This window comes from Oryx dammah, unplaced genomic scaffold, assembly GCF_014754425.2.
Source record: "Oryx dammah isolate SB20612 unplaced genomic scaffold, SCBI_Odam_1.1 HiC_scaffold_27, whole genome shotgun sequence".
NCBI lineage: Eukaryota > Metazoa > Chordata > Mammalia > Artiodactyla > Bovidae > Oryx > Oryx dammah.
Genome location: NW_024070211.1, coordinates 56315536 through 56338903, shown reverse-complemented (window position 1 = coordinate 56338903; position 23368 = coordinate 56315536). Strand labels below are relative to the sequence as shown.

Below are 23368 nucleotides of genomic sequence, written 5' to 3'. Positions count from 1 at the left end.
CCGTTTTGAAAAGGACGAGACCACTGGCCCCCAGTTTCTATCTGTGGCAGCCTCGGTCCTGACCAAGCCAGAGAGAAGGGGCTACTCTGGAGACCCGCCTGCCTCTCCAGCCTCACATGTCAGTTTGATTCCACGCCCCGCCCCTCCCCCTCCGAACACCCACCCCACCCCCCTGCCGCCCGTCAGCCGCCTGACACTCCGCGCACCAGGCGCCGAGAGAAATTTGACTGCACCAGTCACCAATCATAAGCGAGGTCGAGGATCTGAGCCAATCGGAGCTGGCGGAGGGGGCAGGCCGTCGGCGTCCTCCCGCCTCCTGGAGGGTGAGCGCGGAATGTCTCGGGCCCGCCCCTGCGCCTCAGCCTCAGTGCGGATCCCTACGCGGAGGGAGGAGAAGCGGTAGCGGGCAGTCTGAGAAGCAGCGGTAGCGGGCATTCTGAGGAGCAGCAGCGGCGGCGGCGGCTGTGGGAGCCGGAACCACACCCACGTCTCTGCCCCTGTCCTCTTTTTGCCCTCTGGCCGTCGCGCCGGAGCCCGCATTCTCGGAAAAGAGCGGCCGCCCACGTCCGGAGCATCCTCCCCTGTTGAGCGGACGCTGACGGACCCGGCGGTATGATGCGACTCCGAGGCTCGGCGATGCTGCGGGAACTGTTCTTGCGCCCGCCCGCTGCCGGCTGCACGGTTCTGATGCGGGCGCAGCCCTTCGTCACCCTGTGCCGGCGACCCCTGGGCGGGGGACGAACGGGCCAGGTGGCCGCCGCGCGGCTCTACCCGTGGTGGGGCGGGGGCGGCCGGTCGGCGGGGGCCCTCGCGAGGGGCCTGTCCAGCTCGCCCTCGGAGATCCTACAGGAGCTGGGCAAGGGGGGCACGCAGCAGCAGCAGCCGCCGCCGCAGCCTGGGGCGTCGCCGCCCGCAGTCCCGCAGGCGCCCGGCCTCAAGGACGGCCCGGGGGAGACGGACGCATTCTCCAACAACGAGGGCAAGGAGCTGGTGCCTTCAGGCGAAAAGTGAGTGTCTACTCGAGGCGCAGAAGGCTTCGTCCCGCTTGGGTCCTGGGCCCGGGAGGGGCCTCCGGTGGGGCGGGATGGGAGCGGAGGTTCGAGAAAGAGAAAGAAAGAGATGCCGGGCGGCCTGCGCCTTCTGCGCCATGTGATTAGGCCCAGCCCCGCCCGCGCCCCTCTCTGGGCCCTTACTTCCCTTCCCAGCCGCCGGGTGGAGCTACCAAGGGTCCGGAAGGCCCCTCTGGTGCCCCCCTCCCCTGACCCCCGTGCTGGAGCTGTGGCTGCGTAAGTCTGTCCCACGCCGCGCGTGCTCAGCGCCCCGGCTCCGGGCCGCAGTGCCTGGCCGCCCGCCCAACCCTTGGCGGTGATGCCACACGAACATCACCAAGTGACATTTAGGAGTCTGGCGATGGGCAAAGCCTGTGCCTTTCTGACTCCTTGCTTCTCTGGGCTCGAGTTTCCTCTCTGCGTATCCCTCCTTCGATCTCTGCCACCAGTGTAGCAGAATATTCTTAACATTTCTAACGTGGCTTCTTAAGTCTTGTGTAGAGCCATCTGGGGCACCGGAAATAACGTTTCCGCAATGAGATTAGGAGGAAAAGGGTCATGTGGCCTAGAAGACGGGGCACGCAGTACAGACCACCTGTTTGCACTGGGGACCAACCAGCTTTGGCCCGTCTGACAAAATACATGTGAAAATAGCCAGGATTGAATGTGACTGGTAAAATGCTAACTCTGAAAACGAATTAAGTAGCTTTTGTGGTTTAAATGAATTGTGATAGGGTGATAACTCACCTATTGTGCACAGCAATTTAATCTTTAAACAAAATTGGGGGGTTTTTTCTACGCAGTACGTGAGGCAGTTTCCTGGATATTTTGTCTTGAGTTAATATAAATGGACACAGAACTTATTTTCCCACTGTAGGTAAATATTTACCTGTTTTCTTTATATCTTACTGTTTTTCTGACTTTGTGCTGACCCTGTGTGATCTGTTTTTTGCTCCTGTTCTACTTATATTGCTATCTTAAGTCAAACTGAAAGTGCCATTCTTATACTTTCAATCTCAGAGCTGGCTTAATGTTTCCTGTAATTGAAATTGGCACCATCCTAAAACATTCGAGCTAAAATTGTTTTCCCAGACTGAAAAATGTTACTTAAAAAAAAATCGCTTGGTGATGGGCCACATTTGTGATATTCTGTGATAAGGATTTTGCGCCCTTATGATTATGGGCAGGTCATTGAACATTCTCAGCTGGATGACCCAAATGTGGTCACGTTCTGAAAAGCTAGACTTTTGTCAAATCTCTGCATCTTTAACGTTTTTTGGAGACTAGAATTGTGTTTATTTGGTACTCACTTTACTTTTCCGAATTACCAGGCATGGAACTAGTGTAAGTACAGATGTCCAGAGTTACAGAATTGAAAGAAGAATGTGGTTACTAGCATTTGCAAGTTGTCCTTAAAGGTTGTTTGATGGGAACGGCTTTCTCTAGAAAATGTCTCCATTCTGTCTCTTCAATGGCTCTAGTGTCCCTCTTTTTTCCCCCTTTTGTGAGAAAATTGAGCTTTTGTGATTTACATGTTTTCCAGAAGCTTGTACCACCATTGCCTTTGAAATAAATCATTTCTTAGCAGTAATTTTGGAACACTTACTTTGTCTAATGCTTATTGACAATTCTACATAAAAATGTCCCTTCCTGTTCCTCCTAGCCCCCAAAGAAAACCAGTCTACGGAGGGACTCCTTCAAGGATATTTGCTCAGATGTCCTGGGAGTTTGAATGGCCAATAAGATAACCTTGTTTACCGTAGTTCAAAAGAGTCTGTTTTTGACACCAAAGTTTGGAGTAATAGCTAGATAAGTTTAGGAGCAATCCAAGTATATGATAAACCTGAGAGCTTTCAATCAAGGATTTCAAGAGTGAACCCCAGCTATCTCCTATTTACAGATAAAGTGAAGAGTACTGGTCTAAATGATTGTGAAAAAAATTTTAATCAAAGATTCTATTTCTTGAATGATCTGGTTTCAAAATGTAGCTTCCTTCCCTTGACTTCATCCATTTTGCCTTTATGAGGTAAACATTTCTCTTATTCTGGGAGATAAGGTTTCAGTTGATGCTTCCTTTCTTACACTCAGCTTCCAAACTATAGGTCGTCCCTCAGTCAGCAAGTCACCTGGGATGCCAGCACTCAGAATTCTGCCAGTTTCTGTAGAGGATTATTAAAAGAAATACCCATGTGAAAAATAAAATGAGTTTAACATTTGTTATGTATAATTCTTCATTTTAAAAATTACATCATTTATTGGACATTAGCCTTTGAATTTTAGGCTCAAATGAAAATTTTTTGTTTGGTTTCTGGAAAAAATTTATGTGAAACTGTGATATTAACTGTTTACCCTTTTGCCTTGCTTACCAGTAAGCTCAGAGTGAATTTAATTCTTAACCATAGTAATTTTATTAGTTCACATGGCTGGGATATTTGCTTTTCCTCCTTTCCTTGGTCTTATAGTTTATTATCCATGAATGTTATATTCTGGAAGGAGGTAGAATGTAAGTTATCTTTTTTCATAGTCAAATTCTGAACCATTGTCATCCAAGGCTATGCTATCTCTGTCAACAACTTCAATTCTGGTTTAGGTTACTGATCAAGGTTAAGATTTTACTACTGTCCTAAGTATGTTACAGGAAAATGTAATGATCTCTGCTCAGTTTTCCCTGCAGTGCTCTTATTTAATTTTGTTAGTATTATTCCATCATTTTGGAAACCACTTGACACAACTCTTGACTTTTTAAATTGTTCTCTTTTTCTGTGGCTTTCTTCTGGTTTGCTCACTGGGTATAAATCCTGAGGCTGTAAGATCTCTGCTTTTCCCCCACTTGTCTGCCTTCTCAGCAGCATATCCTCTAATCTTTGTGTAGGTAATAGTTCATTTTTCATCCAAGCTTTGGCTTCCCAGGTGGCCCAGTGGTAAAGAATCCACCTGCCAAGTAGGAGTCCCAGGTTTGATCCCTGGGTAGGGAAGAGGCCCTGGAGAAGAAAGTGGCAACCCACTCCAGTATTCTTGCCTGGGAAACCCCATGGGCAGAGGATCCTGGCAGGCTATAGTCCATAGAGTCACAGAGTCATACGCAACTTAGCGACCAAACAACAGTTTGATGACTTCAGATTTAAAATCTTCACCATATATCTGTTCTTTTGTCTCATTTCAACCTATTTTGCATGTTGTTTCAAGATTAATTACAGAGTTATAATCAAAATACCACTGCTTCCAGAAAACCAGTAAAGGATTGGGATGCACGTTATATCAAACAATGCTATGTAGCATTTGAGATTTTTTATTAACTTTTATTTTATGCTAATGCTTGCCCAACATGAACATTTTTATCATACTGTCTTCTCTCTCAAGAATGCCATACTTCATTTCTGCAAAATGTAGATGTGTATATTCTGTCTTAGTGAAGGATCTCTGGGAAGGGTTAGCGGGTGGAGAAGAGGGAAAGTTTTTTAAAGTTACTTTTTGTTTGGGCATTATATTATTTAATTAGAAAAAGAGAAGGATGATTCTGGGAAAGTGTCAGTAGGTGTATGCCCTTTAGAAAATAGGTAATGCATACAGGGTACAATATCAAAAGTACTGCATTAAAACAAGATCATTTTCCCCCTATCAGATTGATAGATGTTAAATTAAGTGATGGAAAGGGTATGGGAAATAGGAACTCTTTACGTTGCTGGTGGAAGTATAAATTCAAATATCTCGGAGGGCAGTTTGGTAGTAATCTGTTAAAAGCTGCACATCTTTGACGCAATAATGCTGTTTGCTCAACTATATAATTAAAAATATATTAAAAGTGAAAGTGCAAACAAATGATTTCAGTTAGCTTCAAATAGTATGATTTTGTTTTTGTAGTTCATATTTACTCTTAATAAATCGTAGCAGGAAAAGAATCATTACCTCATATTTTGTATGAATTGAATTTCTAAGATTAAGTACTTAAGCATTTCAGCAATGTTGAATTAGGTCTACTATATAGAATAGTACTGATGATAAAGTTGAAGTAATATTGGCATCCCATTCAGGTAATACATTGTTAAATAGAAAGACAGAACCTCTGTTTAAATAGGGGACAAATTCTGTTATGGTCCTTTAATCATTTGCTTTTAATTTGTAAAAGTGAACATATTTACAATTCATTTAAATTGAAATCAAGATTGAAAATATATTTAGTTCAATCCCTGGATCGGGAAGATCCCCTGGAGAAGGGTGGGCAACCTGCTCCAGTGTTCTTGCCTGGGAAATCCTATGGACAGAGGAGCCTGGTGGACTAGAGTCTATGGGGTCACCAAGAGTTAGACATAACTGAGCTACTAATAATTTACAATACAAACTTAAAAACCCTCCTTCATAAAGAAAATATATTTAATTTTGGGTGTGGGACTTTGCAGTGAGCCCTTCATTTTATTTGTGATTTGCTAAATATTTTTTCTAGATTACAGTTATCAGTGAGTTGTAGTTTTGTTTGAATGCCCAGCCATAACGTACATGTTAAAATTTTTTGTGGCCTAATGTTTATTTTAAACCACATGCATTTATTTAGCTGTTGATAATACCAAGACATAGTCTGTAATAAACTGCATGCTCTTAATTAATAATATTTAGATGTCATTCACTGAAGGAGTTCCTGAAGTTTAGTCTACTTGAGTTTAGCTTCTTGTTTCTAGGCTTTGTATTTTTTACAAAGAAGTCTGCCTACCTAAAAATCAACTAAGGGAATTAGTCTTTTTTGGTGAAGACATTTGTATGTAGGGAAAAGTGGTGGTGGTGGGTAGTAGACACAATTTTAGTCTGAAAAAGATCAGGGTCACCTTGAAGAGAAATTTGTTGAAGATATATGTGGGTGTCTTCAAGTTTAAAAAAAAATCAGTAAAAAAAAAAATGGCACTACTTCCTTCTTGTGATTTTGAAGTGGAGAAAAATTATGACTGTAGAAACCGAAAGTCAGCCTGTAGGATTTGCGTTCTTTAAGCACCTCAGTCTTCAAATTTTTTATAAACCAAGGAGTTGCCTGCGTGTGCCATTTCACCGTTAAGTCATTTGATACTAAGAGGAATGTTTAAAGCCAAATGAAGTAACTATTTTTATAAATAAATATCTAACTGTAGATTTCTCTAAGTAAGGTAAATAGTTTTCAGATAGAGATGCTGTTGCTATGATTTATCCTGGAATCTACTCTGGTATAAATTACTTTGGTTGTGAAACACAGGTGCATAGAACCGAGAACGTCCCTTGGTGATTTTTAAACTTTAGAAGAATTTCATATTTGTACCTTTTTAGGAGTCCAGGTTAACAAAACTGAGGTGTAGATAGATTTTTCGCTAATATTTTTGGCACAATATTATGCTTAGAGAAAAGTGGGGAAAAAGTTGTGTTCCATAGAAGTGGAATGGTTAAGTAAATTATGGCACATCCACATGAGAGTTTATTATTCAGTCATTTAATGTGAATACAGATACTTTTTAGGAATATAAGGAAAATATAATGTTAAGTCAAAAGTTATAATACAAAATTTTCTATGCAATTTGATGTCAAGTCATCTCAAGCTTTTAAAAAATGCTTAGAAAAAGTAGTAGAAATAAGCCAAAACGATGTTAGCAGTTGTCGGTTTGTGAGAACAGACATGTTTCCTGCCTCCATATAGTTACTTTTAAGATTTATCATTATGATAACTTCTAATCAGAGAAAGCATTTTAAGTTTGTAAATCTCTACCCTGCTGTCCTGGTTTGCTGGCCTGATACCGTTTTTTCTAGTATGTATAACAGTATTATCGCATTGAAAAAGGTTCTGAAGAAGATTGTGAATGGGTTTGTAAAGCTCCTATTATCGGCATTATCCAGTTGTATTCTCTTTTATCCTCAAACATCAAAGTTTTAAATTTCTTAACTGTTTTAGGTGTAAGTCTCATAAAATGTTGCCTGTTTTTTTGCCATATTAAAAAATTGTAATGAATAGAGTTTAACATTTCTTAGGTTCACTAGAAGGGGATATTACTATACTGTGCTAAAATACAGTGATGCTCCAAGGCAAGTGTGGCAAACTTTTTCTCTCAAGGGCCAAATAGTGTATATTTTTGGCTTCACAAGCTTTCTGGTCTATTAAAGGTATTCAAAGCATCTGTTGTAGCAAAGAAGGCATAGACAGTAGATTTTGAGTAGGCCTGGCTTTCTTGCAGTAAACAAAAACTGGTGGCCCTTGCGGTAGTTTGCCGTTAGTAGCCCTTACACTGAACTGTATTTATTTGTGTAAGATTTTCTCTAATACCCTGCTTTTAGTTAGAATGGTTTGTTCTTCTGTGGATTATTGTTATCAGTTGCTACATTTTGTTCTTGGTCTCCCTGTCTCCAGTTCAGCTATTTCCCCTCATTCTCAACCTTCGATACCCAATTCCCCTTACCTTTTCTTAAAAAATGGGGTAAAATTAATGTAACATAAAATGTACTGTCTTGACTGTTTTTAAATGTACAGTTTCATGGCATTAGGTACTCCCATTACTTTTTTAAAGAACCCAGATAATTAAGCTTTATATGTAAAATATATCTAAATCCTTTATGTCTACATTATGTAGTCTTGAGTGAGTAAAAGCTTATGATTTTTAGTATAGGAACTTAGGAAGAAATTTATAGGAATATAATTTATAGGAATTTTGAGTAGCTCAAAAACTGAGAATTAGAGTTGGAAGTGATTTTAAAGACATCTATTTACACCTCATTTTACATAGGTTATAAACTGGCTACAGTTATTAAATGACCTAACCAAGGTCATACAATGTTAGGACTTTGTTTTTTCTTCCAGTATTAGGAGATTAATATAACGCTTTATAAGTTTTTAGGTTTAGTATTGAAAGAGACCTTAAAAAGCCATCTCCCCAGCTGACGTTTTTTCCCTTCTGTTATACTTGCTACAGGTTGTTATCCATCTGTTTGAATACTCATTGATAAGAGAATTTATTACCTTTGAAGGCAGCACATACCATTTTCAGAGTTATTTTGTTTTTCCTTATGTGTAGCTGAAATCAGCCTTTTGTTAACTTTAACCCTATATATTTTAATTATTTTGAGGAAGTCATCTCTTGTGTGGAATTAGAGTAATTTCAGTGATAGAATTCACATATCTGTATTTTTACAACTAGAATGACTTGTTAGCAGATACTTGTTAACAGATACTTCCAACCATGGTTGGAAGGACAAACAGAGTTGGACATCTGGGACTTGATCTGCCCAGGTCCTCAGTCTCATATTGAAGTCAAGCAGATTGTACCCTTGGGTTAGACTCATGAAGTTGTACATATCGACACTTTGTCATCAGCTGATATAGACAGCGTGGCCACTTCTCATATAAAGCTCACTTTTGTGTTTCTTACTTTGACTTGCTTTTGAATAAATTTAAATAAAGCCCAGCTAAAACAGCTGCCTCATCTCATTTTTGCTTTGTATTTTACAAGATGCGGTTTTAACAAGGCAGAATAACAATTTGGTCATCTAATGTAAGTCGTTTCCCTGTTAGCATTTTGGTTAGAAATTCTTTAATAGGTAAGGAATCTCACCTTTCTTTATTTTGAATAAACTCCAGGTGTTCCTCCTAAAATGGAGTGTAACAACTCAGCACAGTTGGTGTGGCATAGCAGAAAGAGTCTGAGATTAGGAACCAAGTACTGACTTCTAGGACTAAATCTGGTCCACCCACTTGCGTTGTGTGACAGTGGCCATATTGACTTTCTCGGTAATTTGGGGACAGTTTACCCACTTTGCTTTATCGCTTGGAGTTTTAAGATGAAACAGTAGAAAGTCCTTTTAAAGTAAAGCTTTTAAAAATGTAAAATTTTTTTTTGAATTCTCTAATACTTAGCCTTGGGGGAAAAATGATTTAGAGGTATCACTTTATCAGACTTAAAATGGTATATGATCAGCCACTATGATTTCAGCTTTCAACCTCACAGGTTCAATCTGCCAGTTTACTGGTGTTATGGATGCTTTATATCAATCAGATCACTCTAAAATCAAAATGATAAACTGATTTAAAAACAGCTCTAAGTATTTTTTTTCAGATAATTGTTTTAAAATGAAGCTACAAGTAAAAACACCAAAGCATTCTTTTTATTCTATTAGTAGGCATCTTTTTTTTTTTTTACTTAGTTGAAGAAGTTTTTGATTATCTAATAGGTTTACTATACTATATTATACATTTGAGTTATATGGAGTTGACAAAAAAGATATTACCCCAGCCTTTATAGTTTGGAAAGGTCAAGTAATATGAAACATTATTTAACAAAATAAGACAAAGTAAGTTGTTTTTCATTTTTTTCTCCTCTCCTCGTTTTGAGTTCATTTTCCTTCTTTGATTTGATAATGGAGTTTTTTTACTTAGAAACTTTTGATAGCATAGATAGTACATAGCCAATTTATAAACTAAATATCAGACTAAGGAGTTTTAATTGTCCTTTTGTATTGGGAAGCTGGTTGATCAGTAGTCAGAGACAGTGTGGCTTCCTGTTTGTAGAATTGGTAGATTTATAAATTTCTTAATCAGTCAGGCAGTCAGTTCAGTTGCTCAGTCGTGTCCGACTCTTTGCGACCCCATGAATTGCAGCATGCCAGGCCTCGCTGTCCATCACCATATCCCGGAGTTCACTCAAACTCATGTCCATTGAGTCAGTGATACCATTCAGCGATCTCATCCTCTGTCGTCCCCTTCTCCTCCTGCCCACAATCCCTCCCAGCATCAGTCTTTTCCAATGAGTCAACTCTTCGCATGAGGTGGCCAGAGTACTGGAGTTTCAGCTTTAGCATCAGTCCTGCCAAAGAACACCCAGGACTGATCTTCTTTAGAATAGACTGGTTGGACCTGCTTGCAGTCCAAGGGACTCTCGAGTCTTCTCCAACACCACAGCTCAAAGGCATTAATTCTTCGGCGCTCAGCTTTCTTCACAGTCCAACTCTCACATCCATACATGACCACTGGAAAAACCATAGCCTTGACTAGACAGACCTTTGTTGGCAAAGAAATGTCTCTGCTTTTTAATATGTGCTCTAGGTTGGTCATAACTTTCCTTCCAAGGAGTAAGCATCTTTTTTAATTTCATGGCTGCAGTCACCTTCTGCAGCGATTTTGGAGCCCCCCAAAATAAAGTCTGACACTTGTTTCCACTGTTTCCCCATCTATTTCCCATGAAGTGATGGGACCAGATGCCATGATCTTTGTTTTCTGAATGTTGAGCTTTAAGCCAACTTTTTCGCTCTCCTCTTTCACTTTCATCAAGAGGCTTTTTAGTTCCTATTCACTTTCTGCCATAAGGGTGGTGTCATCTGCATATCTGAGGTTATTGATATTTCTCCCGGCAATCTTGATTCCAGTTTGTGCTTCTTCCAGCCCAGCGTTTCTCATGATGTACCCTCCATATAAATTAAATAAGCAGGGTGACAATATACAGCCTTGACGTATTTCTTTCCCTATTTGGAACCAGTCTGTTGTTCCATGTCCAGTTCTAACTTGCTTCCTGACCTGCATATAGGTTTCTCAAGAGGCAGGTCAGGTGGTCTGGTATTCCCAACTCTTTTAGAATTTTCCACAGTTTATTGTGATCCACACAGTTAAAGACGTTGGCATAGTCAGTAAAGCAGAAATAGATGTTTTTCTGGAACTCTCTTGCTTTTTTGATGATCGCTCGGTTGTTGGCAATTTGTTCTCTGGTTCTTCTGCCTTTTTTAAAACCAGCTTGAACATGTGGAAGTTCACGGTTCACGTATTGATGAAGCCTGGCTTGGAGAATTTTGAGCATTCTTTGGCATTGCCTTTCTTTGGGATTGGAATGAAAACTGACCTTTTCCAGTCCTGTGGCCACTGCTGAGTTTTCCAAATTTACTGGTATATTGAGTGCAGCACTTTCACAGCATCATCTTTCAGGATTTGAAACAGCTCAACTGGAATTCCATCACCTCCACTAGCTTTGTTCGTAGTGATGCTTCATAAGGCCCACTTGACTTCACATTCCAGGATGTCTGGCTCTAGATGAGTGATCACACCATCGTGATTATCTTGGTCATGAAGATCTTTATTGTACAGTTCTTCTGTGTATTCTTGCCACCTCTTCTTAATATCTTCTGCTTCTGTTAGGTCCATACCATTTCTGTAAAGAGCAATATTACATAGGAATGTTAGGTCCATGAATCAAGGCAAAATGGAAGTGGTCAAACAATAGATGGCAAGAGTGAACGTCGACATTCTAGGAATCAGTGAACTAAAATGTACTGGAATGGGTGAATTTAACTCGGATGACCATTATATCTACTACTGTGGGCAGGAATCCCTTAGAAAAAATGGTGTAGCCATCATGGTCAACAAAAGAGTCCAAAATGCAGTACTTGGATGCAATTTCAAAAACGACAGAATGATCTGTTTGTTTCCAAGGCAAACCATTCAGTATCACAGTAATCCAAGTCTGTGCCCTGACCAGTAATGCTGAAGAAGCTGAAGTTGAACGGTCCTATGAAGACCTACAAGATCTTTTAGAACTAACACCCCAAAAAGATGTCCTTTTCATTATAGGGGACTGGAATGCAAAAGTAGGAAGTCAAGAAACACCTAGGGTAACAGGCAAATTTGGCCTTGGAATGTGGAATGAAGCAGGGCAAAGGCTAATAGAGTTTTGCCAAGAAAATGCACTGGTCATAGCAAACATGCTCTTCCAACAACACAAGGGAAGACTCTACCCATGGACATCACCAAATGGTCAACACTGAAATCAGATTGATTATATTCTTTGCAGCCAAAGATGGAGAAGCTCTATACAGTCAGCAAAAACAAGACCAGGAGCTGACTGTGGCTCAGATCATGAACTCCTTATTGACAAATTCAGGCTTAAATTGAAAAAAATAGGGAAAACCACTAGACCATTAGGTATGAATGACCTAAATCAAATCCCTTATTATACAGTGGAAGTGATTTAAGGGACTAGAACTGATAGAGTGCCTGATGAACTATGGAATGAGGTTTGTGACATTGTACAGGATACAGGGATCAAGACCATCCCCGTAGAAAAGAAATGTAAAAAAGCAAAATGGCTGTCTGGGGAGGCCTTACAAATAGCTGTGAAAAGAAGAGAAGTGAAAAGCAAAGGAGAGAAGGAAAGATATAAGCTCTGAATGCAGAGTTCCAAAGAATAGCAAGGAGAGATAAGAAAGCCTTCCTCAGCGATCAATGCAGAGAAGGAGAGGAAAACAACAGAATGGGAAAGACTAGAGATCTCTTCAAGAAAATTAGAGATACCAAAGGAACATTTCAGGCAAAGATGGGCTCGATAAAGGACAGAAATTTTTGGTAGTCTCCTCATTTATTGGTTGATGTATATATAACTCTCTCAACCTTGAAAATTAGGTATTTTAACAGCTCGTGGGTAGAAACAGGCACCCTGATTCATATATCCTATGCTCTGGCTGTTTGCTGTTCTTTGTAAATACCTAGTGAATGTTTACTTTCATTGCTGTGGTCATTCTGTTTCCTTTGCTGATAGTCCTCTTCTGTTGCCATATTTCCAGCTCCTACCCATCTTTTAAGTCTAGCTCAAATTCCATCCTCCCCCGAAACTGCCTTATTAGTTCATAGTAAATAATTTTCCAGTGATTGAATCCCATTGTTTGTGTCTTGTAATTCCTCATTATGTATGTCTTCTCCTTCCTTTTTAGATTGTAAGCAGGGACTAGTATAATTCTGTACATGTTATAAATAGCAGTTAAATACATGAGGTTTTTCTTTTTAAGAAATTTCTATGTTTTAGGCAGATATTTTGAGAAGGTAAAGTAGGAGGAAGAAGGGGTAAAAGAAGGAACAAAATGGTGGTGAAAAGATCTTAAAGGCAAAAATTAAAAAGGACATGAGGGGAGAATAAAAGGGACGAATTTTAAAAGTATAAAACAAGGACTTTTCTTAGAATTTGCACATCTTCTATGTATACCCATTTTAGTTGTTGAGTGTTATAACTATTTCATGTTGGTGAAAAGACCTTAAAGGCAAAAATCAAAAAGGAAATGAGGGAGAATAAAAGGGAAAATTTTTTAAAGTATAAAACAAGAACTTTTCTTGGAATTTGCACATCTGTGTATACCCATTTTAGTTGCTGAGTGTTGTAACTATTTCATGTTTTTTCCCCCTACAGAATCTGAGGGCTTATCACCAGTTGTTGGTACTATAATTTGAAAACCTGTTCAGTTCAATTCACTTGCTCAGTCATGTCCGACTCTGGGCGACCCCATGAATCGCAGCACGGCAGGTCTCCCCGTCCATCATCAACTCCTGGAGTTTACCCATACTCATGTCCATCGAGTCGGTGATGCCATTCAGCCATCTTATCCTCTGTCGTCTCCTTCTCCTGCCCCCAGTCCCTCCCAGCATCAGAGTCTTTTCCAATGAGTCAACTCTTCGCATGAGGTGGCCAAAGTATTGGAGTTTCAGCTTTAGTTAGCATCAGTCCTTCCAATGAACACCCAGGACTGATCTCCTTTAGGATGGACTGGTTGGATCTCCTTGCAGTCCAAGGGACTCTCAAGAGTCTTCTCCAACACCACAGTTCAAAAGCATCAATTCTTCGGCGCTCAGCTTTCTTCACAGTCCAACTCTCACATCCATCCATACGTGACCACTGGAAAAACCATAGCCTTGCCTAGATGGACCTTTGTTGGCAAACTAATGTCTCTGCTTTTGAATATACTATCAAGTTTGGTCATAACTTTCCTTCCAAGCAGTAAGCGTCTTAATTTCATGGCTGCAGTCACCATCTGCAGTGATTTTGGAGCCCCCAAAAATAAAGTCTGACACTGTTTCCACTGTTTCCCCATCTATTTCCCATGAAGTGATGGGACCAGATGCCATGATCTTCATTTTCTGAATGTTGAGCTTTAAGCCAACTTTTTCACTCTCCTCTTTCACTTTCATCAAGAGGCTTTTTAGTTCCTCTTCACTTTCTGCCATAAGGGTGGTATCATCTGCATATCTGAGGTTATTGATATTTCTCCTGGCAATCTTGATTCCAGTTTGTGCTTCTTCCAGTCCAGTGTTTCTTATGATTGTAATCTGCATATAAGTTAAATAAGCAAGGTGACAATATACACAGTCTTGGCATACTCCTGTTATGATTTATTTTTTTTTGGTCATTAAAACTTAAACACTTCTCAAAAATATCCTAGTTACTATATATTCCAGAAACTACAGTTTTTAGCATTTGAGTTTCAATGGTGAAGTATAATATCATTAAGCAGTGCCACAAAATAGTATTAAATTTGGGGAAAGAAAGTGTTAGTTGCTCAGTTGTGTCTGACACTGCAGCCTCATGAACTGTAGGTCACCAGGCTTCTCTGTCCTTGTAATTTTTCACGCAGGAATACTGGAGTGGATAGCCATTCCCTTCTCCAAGGGATTTTCCTGACCCAGGGATTCAACCTGGGTGTCCTGCATTGCAGGCAGGCTCTTTACCATCTGAGCCACCAGGGAAGCCTGGGGAAAGAAGTGGGGAGGGAGGTAATAATATCAGGAAAGGTCTTTGGGGTAATTTCTGTGTAGTTGAAAGTTTGGGGAGAACCTTTGCATTTGTTCCCCAGACTATTGAAGTAAATTCATTTTCAGATCAGAGTCTGAGCTTTTAAATGCTCAGATTGGTAGATTTTTTTAAAAATTAATTTTGAACTCTTTTTTATACATTTATATTTATTATTTATTTTATGAGCATAGTATTTTAGGGATGACTTAAATATCTCTCCAATGGATAAAAATTACTCTCTTGTCCAAAAGTAAGTATTTAGTCTTTTATGTTAGCTGTGGCAATAAACATGGTCATTTTAAATTCTTTGCCCTATCTACCATAAGCTAAAGAACTGTATATTTTATGTTACTTACATAGCTTTTAGGCAAAGCAAATACCATTTACTGGTGTGGTAAATACATGGAAAGCTTATTCTGCAGTTTTTTAAAGTGTTAACTACCACTATCTGAAGTTTACTTAACAAGCCATTTTCTGTAAATAATTGGTATGTTATTTTCCACTGATTGTTTTTGACAGCTGGCTCAATTTTTCTTTAAATATTAAGTAATCAGTACTGTTGAATGCTGCTTAATGGTTTTAGATCAGGATTGAAGATCTAGAAAAATCATACCTTATAATAGTAATTACTAGCTAGTAGGTTTAAGAGCCAGCAAAACTGTAGAGGCATATATTTTGGACTCTGAATTCAGAGGAACAAGGTTTCTAAATATATCTCTACCACTGTGCAGTCTTGGAAAGTTTGTTGACCTGTCTGAGCCTCTGAGAAATGGGGACAGAGTCAGCCTGGGTTTTTTTTTTGTTTTTTTTTGTTTGTTTGTTTTTTGGTCAAACAGTAAATATATTGAGCATCCACTGTGTACCAGGAACCATACTTTATTCTGCATAATAGTATTTTTTGTCGTCATTGTAGGGATTGAACTAGAATGCATGTAAAACAGCTAATCAGAATACTTAACAAAAGTTATCCATAATTTTTAACTCTTATAATTAAAATATCCCAAATATATGTAAAAATTTCTCTAAGAGCCAAGATTGTTTTAAGGAGTAATTATATGTCCAGGATGTGTGTTTAAATTACAATAATCCTATATGTTATTTTTTTAAAAACATTGGCATGAAATTCTTGTACTTTAGGGTTGACTTGAAAAACAAGAAGCTGGTATGATAGCTTTGAAAACAGTATAAGTGACATTAATGCCAACATTAGTGTTTCTTTGAGGAGAAATTTTATATGCATGTGTAAATGTACACGCACTGTGAGCCGACGCTGTATTCTGTTGTCTTTTAAAATAGAAATATATGGTCCACTCTGTAATTTTCTCTTTCTTGAAATAAAGGTAAAGCCCTTTCCAGACATTTTATATACACATACATACAAATACATGCATGTATTTGTACCTTTGATTTTAATAAATAGTGATGGGTGGGGAGGGGATTGGTCTACCCTAGATCTATAATTCTTATCACTATGATACATATGACAGTCATGAATGTTCAGAATATTAAACTGTGTTCATTTCAGTTTCAGAGCCCCCCAAAAGAAAATGTTTATAGGTTCATTATAGTTTTATCTGAAAACTTTGCAATAAATAGGAAAAAATTTTTTCTCGATTAATTTGGTTAATCGTAGCATCTTATACCCGGAGAAGGCAATGGCACCCCACTCCAGTACTCTTGCCTGGAAAATCCCATGGACGGAGGAGCCTGGTAGACTGCAGTCCATGCGGTCACTAAGAGTTGGACACGACTGAGCGACTTCACTTTCACTTTTCACTTTCATGCATCGGAGAAGGAAATGGCAACCCACTCCACAGTATTCTTGCTTGAAGAATCCCAGGAATGTGGACCCTTTAGGGCTGCCGTCTACGAGGTCGCACACAGTCGGATACGACTGAAGCAATGCAGCAGCAGCATCTTATACCAGTTTATTAGTTAATTAAGATTTTAATATATTTTTTATGGTAACATTTTTATTCTAACAGTCTTTATGATTTGTGGCATTTGATGTGTATATGTAAGTCTAGGTCACTTTAGCAATAGTCACTACAACTATTGACAATTGAGTACTTTCTGCCAAGCAGGGCACTGACGGTATTGAATGTGTTAAGTCAACTCACATCTCCCTTTCTCAAATGAGGAAACTGAATCACAGAAAAGTTAGTTTACCCAAGGTGACTTGACTAGTAAATATTATAGCTTGAGAACTTGTACACTAATCTTTTCTTAATTACTCTGTTCCTCAGATTTTACAATCAGGTTAATTATTCGAACTATATATAACTGTTTATAACAAATATATGACTATAATATATGTGTTATATTCAAGGATTCCCTCAAAGCTCAGTCGGTAACAAATCTGCCTGCAATGCAGGAGACCTGGGTTCACTTCCTGCGTCAGGAAGATCCCTGGAGAAGGAAATGACAAACCAGTGTTCTTGCCTGGGAAATCCCATGGATAGAGGATCTGGCAGGCTTTAGTACATACAACTGTAAAAAATCGGACACAGTTTAGCAACTAAACCACAACCATGTTTTACATATGTATGCTGCTGCTGCTAAGTCTCTTCAGTCGTGTCCGACTCTGTGCGACCCCATGGAATCCTGTCCCTGGGATTCTCCAGGCAAGAACACTGGAGTGGGTTGCCAGTTCCTTCTCCAGTGCATGAAAGTGAAAAGTAAAGTGAAGTCGCTCAGTCGTGTCTGACTGTTCGCGACCCCTTGGACTGCAGCCTGCCAGGCTCCTCCATCCATGGGATTTTCCAGGCAAGAGTACTGGAGTGAGTCGCCATTGCCTTCTCCGTTATATATGTATAATCATCCTATAAAAAAACAATAATAACAGAATGAAATATTGACTCTTGCCTTAACATTTTCTAGGCTGTATTGGGTGATTGTATATTAGGCTGTACAGGAAGAAATCACCATAACAGATTATTTAGGATTACAAAATATCTGTGTAAATTAATGAACATGTTTTAAACGTGCTTCTCAATGTGGTTTCAGTAATACTGTTTGATTTTGGTACATCGGCATTTATTAATATGATAGTAGGTCTTGAGGAATCTATCAACTGTAGTCTGCTTCATTGATTATTTTTAAGTGGATGTAGCTAAAATCTACTTGAAAGTTCACATAAGAGTTAATTTTGTGTTCTTTTTTTCCTCTTTAGTAAAATAAAACAGGGTCTGTTACCTAGTTTGGAAGATTTGCTGTTCTATACAATTGCAGAAGGACAAGAGAAAATACCTGTTCATAAATTTATTACAGTAAGTTTTTACATTTTTCTATCCTAACTTTTAAAAATCAGTAATATGAATCAATATATGGTGATATTGCAATGTAGTCTTAAAGTCGTCTGACATGTAGATTCTGACTGACACTATTTCTCTTATTTTCAAATTTTCATCATGCTCATTTCACGATAATCAATGAAAGGAAATGAAAGAAACAATGAAAAACTTTTCCAGAAAGAGGGTAATAGTGACACTAAAATGCCATATATATATATTCAGGTCTTGGGTAGAAGTTTTTAAATACAGGAGTTAAAAACTTGTAGTTGGAATAAGCATATACATTATTTGCACTACGTATTTACAGACTCTTATTTTTTTAAAAACAGGCACTCAAATCTACAGGATTGCGAACGTCTGATCCCAGGTTGAAAGAGTGTATGGATATGTTAAGATTAACTCTTCAAACAACATCAGATGGTGTCATGCTAGACAAAGATCTTTTTAAAAAGTAAAAATTTCTGCCAAACCATTAATGGTCATTTGCTATGCTATGTGGTGTTTTGTTCTTTTAAAACAAAATTGCATCTTTGAAAGCCAGTGCTTCCTGTGTAATTGAAAAAAGAGGGGAGGGGATTTATAAACATCAATTGCTTAGAACAACTTTGTGCACATTAAAGTTCTATAATATACTGGGGCTAAGAGTATACCTTGAAACTGTTCTGAGGAAATGTAGCCATGGATGTTTCCAATTTATAATACCTGGAGATTGCATTCAGTTTGAATGGAACACACTCTGTCCTGTTTAAATTGATCTCTAATTCATCTGCATATCTTGCAGCCTTTCTCAGCATGGTCTGTTTCTTTTCTACAAGTTGATTTAGATGGCATCATAAAATGGGAAGGCTTCAGGCAGCCTGCATCCATTAGGTTTACATGTCTCCATTGTCTGCTTCTCTCTTCACAGCAGACATAGGCTTACTGCATAGGCTTTTTTTTTTTTTTTTTCAGAATATCTAAAAACTTAATGCTAACTTTGGACATTAATGCCTTGATTTGCTTGAATGAGAATATTTTTATTTTCCTACATTTGCTAATCTTTATTTTCTTTAATGTGTTCCTACTAGTTTGATTGCTTAATAATTTGATAGACAAGTTTGTCATGGAACCCAAGGAAGTATATGGTATTTTACAATTAAACTTGAGTGAGAACTAAAATAAAACTGTAAACACTACTGTTAAACCTTGGCTTTTTCCTGACTATAGGCTTAGATTGAAAAGAATTCCAGCATCTACCTTGAAAGTTTATTTGTATGTATGTATTTTTATATATTTTTTATTTTATTGTCTTTTGGGGGCTAGATGATTTGTTCTAGATATCTGCTGAAGTATCCTGGAATATTAAGTCATCTGAAGGTATAAGTATTTAACTGAGATTGTCCCAAGTGTCTTGGCATACCATGAAGCAGTGAGTGCTGCCGATTTTAGATCTCTGTCTTTTCACCACATGGTTCTTGATGCTATTAACTCTGCTGATGTTATAAAATGTAGATTTTAGGTTCATGTTGGAATTGATGTTAGGAATTTTGGGTCTTACGAACCTGTTCTTTGTGAAGGGAAGGAAATAATTTCTAGTTAGCTGTATTTTTGCAGTAAGATTATTTTAATTTTAGTGATCATGAACTCTTTGCAAAGTGCCTTCTGGGGAGTTATTTCGGTATATCTGAGAATAAAGTTGTCAGACTTGATTCAAAGACATGGTAGATAGGTATATTGATTGTGGGTATGAGGAATTGCTTTGAATTCCTACATGAAAGCAGTATTTTGTATCTTTTAAGTACTAGTTAAGGATTTTTGTGCTTCATAAACATACTATTGTGTTTAAATATGAAATTTGAAAAAGTAAATACACTGAGTAAACAGAAAAGCATAAAATTTTCTACTATGTTAAAAATAACAATTAGCGTTATTTTAAACAGTAATCCAATTTAAAAAAAACAACCCTGACAATTGTAATATAGGCAGTTCCCAACTTGACAGATGCTGAGTAGTCTATGTGAGCAGGCAGTGGAAAAGTTTATGTCTCTAGGCATATGATTTCTCTTTTCATTCCTTGAATGAGATTCAAAACCTCTGACCGCTAACCTTTTCAGGTCACCTGGACAGGTGATTGCTTCAGAGGAGTATTTTCTCTGTTTTCAAAATAAGTTTTCTAGTTAGTGTTGCCAGAAATAAACTATCTCACTTTCATGCAACTGGAAAAGCAGATGTTACAATGGAATTCATTTTCCCAGAGAAGTAATTTATAAAGAAAGATGAAAAGGTTTGGTTGAAGTCAATGTGTTGACATTTTACCTAAAATACCTTGTTGGTTAATATATATATTCAGCCTTTGAGGGTAATCTGAGAAGCATGTAGAATTTTTCTTTAAATGGGAAAATAAGTTCTAAGCATACTTTTTGGGGCATAGTCTGTTTGAAAGTTGGAGACTGCCTGTACCTATCTAAATAATACTCAATTGATTGATTTTAATGCTAATAGTCTTAGTAGAAGTAGAAAATTTGTGTTGAAAAGGAATACTTTATTTATTCATATATTTTTAGCCATGTAAGTGTTAGAAAATATTATCATGTGTGATCATAATTTTTTTTATCATCTTGTTTTGGAGGAAATGAGTGGTAGTCTTTGTATTTATTTGATTTTTCTTTGAAAATTCTTATCCACTATGTTATTTTACTAATGAGAAATTATATTTGAAATATTCTATAAAACAGATGTGCATAACAGTCGTTAATCATAAACATTTAAGTTAAAAGGGAAAGTAAAATTATTTTTACCAGTTTAGGATGAGAAAACTGAACAAAGAAAGCATGAGAAAGATGTCACTTGTTGAAAATCATAAAACACTTACTCTTCATTCTACTTCATATGACTTCTGATTCTCTAGTTAGATTCATGACATCCATATTAAAATAACTCCCAGGAAAAAATTACAGTTTGGAATGCTCATCATCATGCAGCTAGACACTCTTCTGAGTGATATTGCCTTGACTGGCCACAGTAATTCACCAATGAAGGCTGTTAGCACGGCTTTACCAGCACCTTCTAATAGAGTAAAAAAAAAAAAAAATGCCAGTTTCACTGACTATACAGTTTTTGTATAAAACCTCCTTTTAAAAATGCTGATTAATTTTGAGTAGGTAAATAGTAGTAAGGTTAATAATTTTTATTTGTTTGACAGTCCTTATATTTTCTCATGCAACAGTTCTTTAAAGAAGGAGGATGCAGATTTGACTTGATACTGAATAGCCATTTAAGATCAGGAATTATCAAATTTTTTCTTCTAAGAAATGTCTTTCTTATATATTACTTGTAACTCTCATGTGCAAGTTGAATTACTGTTTGATGCATATTAAATATTAAGTCAGTGACAAAACTCAATATTAGGTAACATTGAAACTATCATAAAATTTATTGGTTTATTGAAGTAAATATTATCTTGGATGTCAGTTATTTCTACATGTATAGCTTAATAGTGGAAATTAGGATTATAACTTTTTCATGTTGTAATTAAAGCATGTGTTTATCACTGGAAATAACCTATTTTATTTTAAATCAGTGTATAATTTTATGTTGATCAAGTGAGTATATATTCTGGATTTTTGTCAATAGTTAAAATGTGATATCTGGCTTTTAATTCTAATTTGCTATTTCATTTAGAACATCTGAATTAAGATACTGAGATAAAAATTTATCATTTACCATGGACTGAAAAATTGAGAGTGTCTATTCTCCAGCTCTCCTTTTATAGTTAGTGCCTGTTATTTACTTGCAGGTTACACAGAGTTTTCTTAACTGTAAAATGGGGAAATTACCTTCTTAAAGGGTTCATCTTTTGAGGGTTAAACAGGATAAACAGTATTTGAAGCTTAGTACTTTTTAGTGTGTTACAGGCTTAGTCTTAGTTGGTATAACGGCTTGATGCTCAAGTCTACAGTGTCTGCCTTTATCGATTAAGTGTTCTGTTGAGCTTCTGAGACTCACTTAAGATGAGCTTAGAGTATATGGTTGGCTATTAACCTATCTATAAAACTCTTCTTTACGGTTATATTAATAAATTGATTTTCTAGCTTAAACCCTTTTAAAACAAAGCAGAAGATTGATTCAGATTATTAGATTTCATGCTTTGCCATCCACATGGTTTACCATATCATTTAAATAGTTTTTAACAGTGAAACATTTTTATTCTATAGTGTGTTACACATCTTAACAGTACATAGAATAATGTAAACATTTTTGGTGATTCAAGTAATATAAAATTATTATACTATTATATATTTTTTAAAGTTAAACATTATTTTTGCAAGCATTTAAATAAGTATTTTATGTTAGGGACAAATCTGACTAAACAAAGTTTTTAGCTTAGAAATGCAACATTTTCAAAATGTAATTTATAGAAAATATGTTAAAATACGGAATGTTTAGTTTTTTGTGAAGTTTTTTCTTAAGGGACGTAAGGCTGAGGTTATTTCATGGAAAAAATAAAGAGGATCTCAGCTATATATTAAAGTCTGATTTTTGTTAACCAGATGTCATGCTGAATGCTTATCATATCTGGTAGGTGACAAAGTCTTGTTTTTAGATGGTCTTGGTACTTAACCTGGTGGAATGCTCTGTTGTTTTAGTCTTTAATACAGTTTTTAGGCTATCTAATTTATTTCTTTAATTTGTTCAACAGCTTACAAGCAACTACATGAAAGGGTGCTTGGAGGAAAGAAAATAATGTAGAAAGAGTATAATTTCTAGAATTTGTTTAAAATGTTGAATTTCTTTATTGTTTGAGTATTTTCCTAATACTGTCATTATTAGCAAGTACTAATTTTTTCTTATATTCCACAGATGTGTTCAAAGCAACATTGTTTTGTTGACACAAGCCTTTAGAAGAAAGTTTGTCATTCCTGACTTTATGTCTTTTACTTCACATATCGATGAATTATATGAGAGTGCTAAAAAGCAGTCTGGAGGAAAGGTAATATTTTTGACGTGAATATTTTCCTAAACCAATAATTGAATAAATTTAGCTAAACTTGAGGTGTAGAGACTAAAATTACATGGTTTTGTGTTTTGCTAAGTAGGAAATTTAAGTGAAGCCACTGGATTAAGTTCTTTTATTAGAGTAACAGAAGTAAACAGAAGTTTAAATTGCTCAGTTTGTCTGACTCTTAACAATCCAATGGACTGTAGCCCACCAGGCTCCTCTGTCCATGGGATTCTCAGGCAAGAATACTGGAGTGGGTTGCCATTCCCTTCTCCAGGGGATCTTCCCTACCCAGGGATTGAACCAAGTCTCCTGAATTGCAGGCAGATTCTTTACTGTCTGAACAACCAGGGAAGCTTAGTGCTTTTGTATTTTTTTTAAGTGCTTTTAAAATATTTCAAATATTATGGTTGTTATTTCATTAAAAAGAAATCTTTTTGATTTTCAAACGATTAAGGTGACCTTTATATTTTTAATTAATTAAAAAATAACTTTCTGGGAATTTTTGCAGGT

The 23368-nt window shown here is 37.4% G+C and overlaps 1 protein-coding gene across 3 annotated transcripts in view; it reads left to right on the top strand.

Moving 5' to 3' along the window:
- Window positions 1-372: 372 nt before the first annotated feature.
- Window positions 373-23368, top strand: part of GLS (glutaminase) — an 89162-nt gene continuing 66166 nt past the window's right edge. For all 3 annotated transcript variants that reach the window (XM_040228911.1, XM_040228912.1, XM_040228913.1), the window contains exons 1-4: window positions 373-1007; window positions 17757-17853; window positions 18207-18328; window positions 22717-22846. In XM_040228911.1, the coding sequence (XP_040084845.1) occupies window positions 613-1007; window positions 17757-17853; window positions 18207-18328; window positions 22717-22846 (744 nt within the window). In that variant the 5' untranslated portion in view covers window positions 373-612. The remainder of the gene's footprint in view (window positions 1008-17756; window positions 17854-18206; window positions 18329-22716; window positions 22847-23368) is intronic.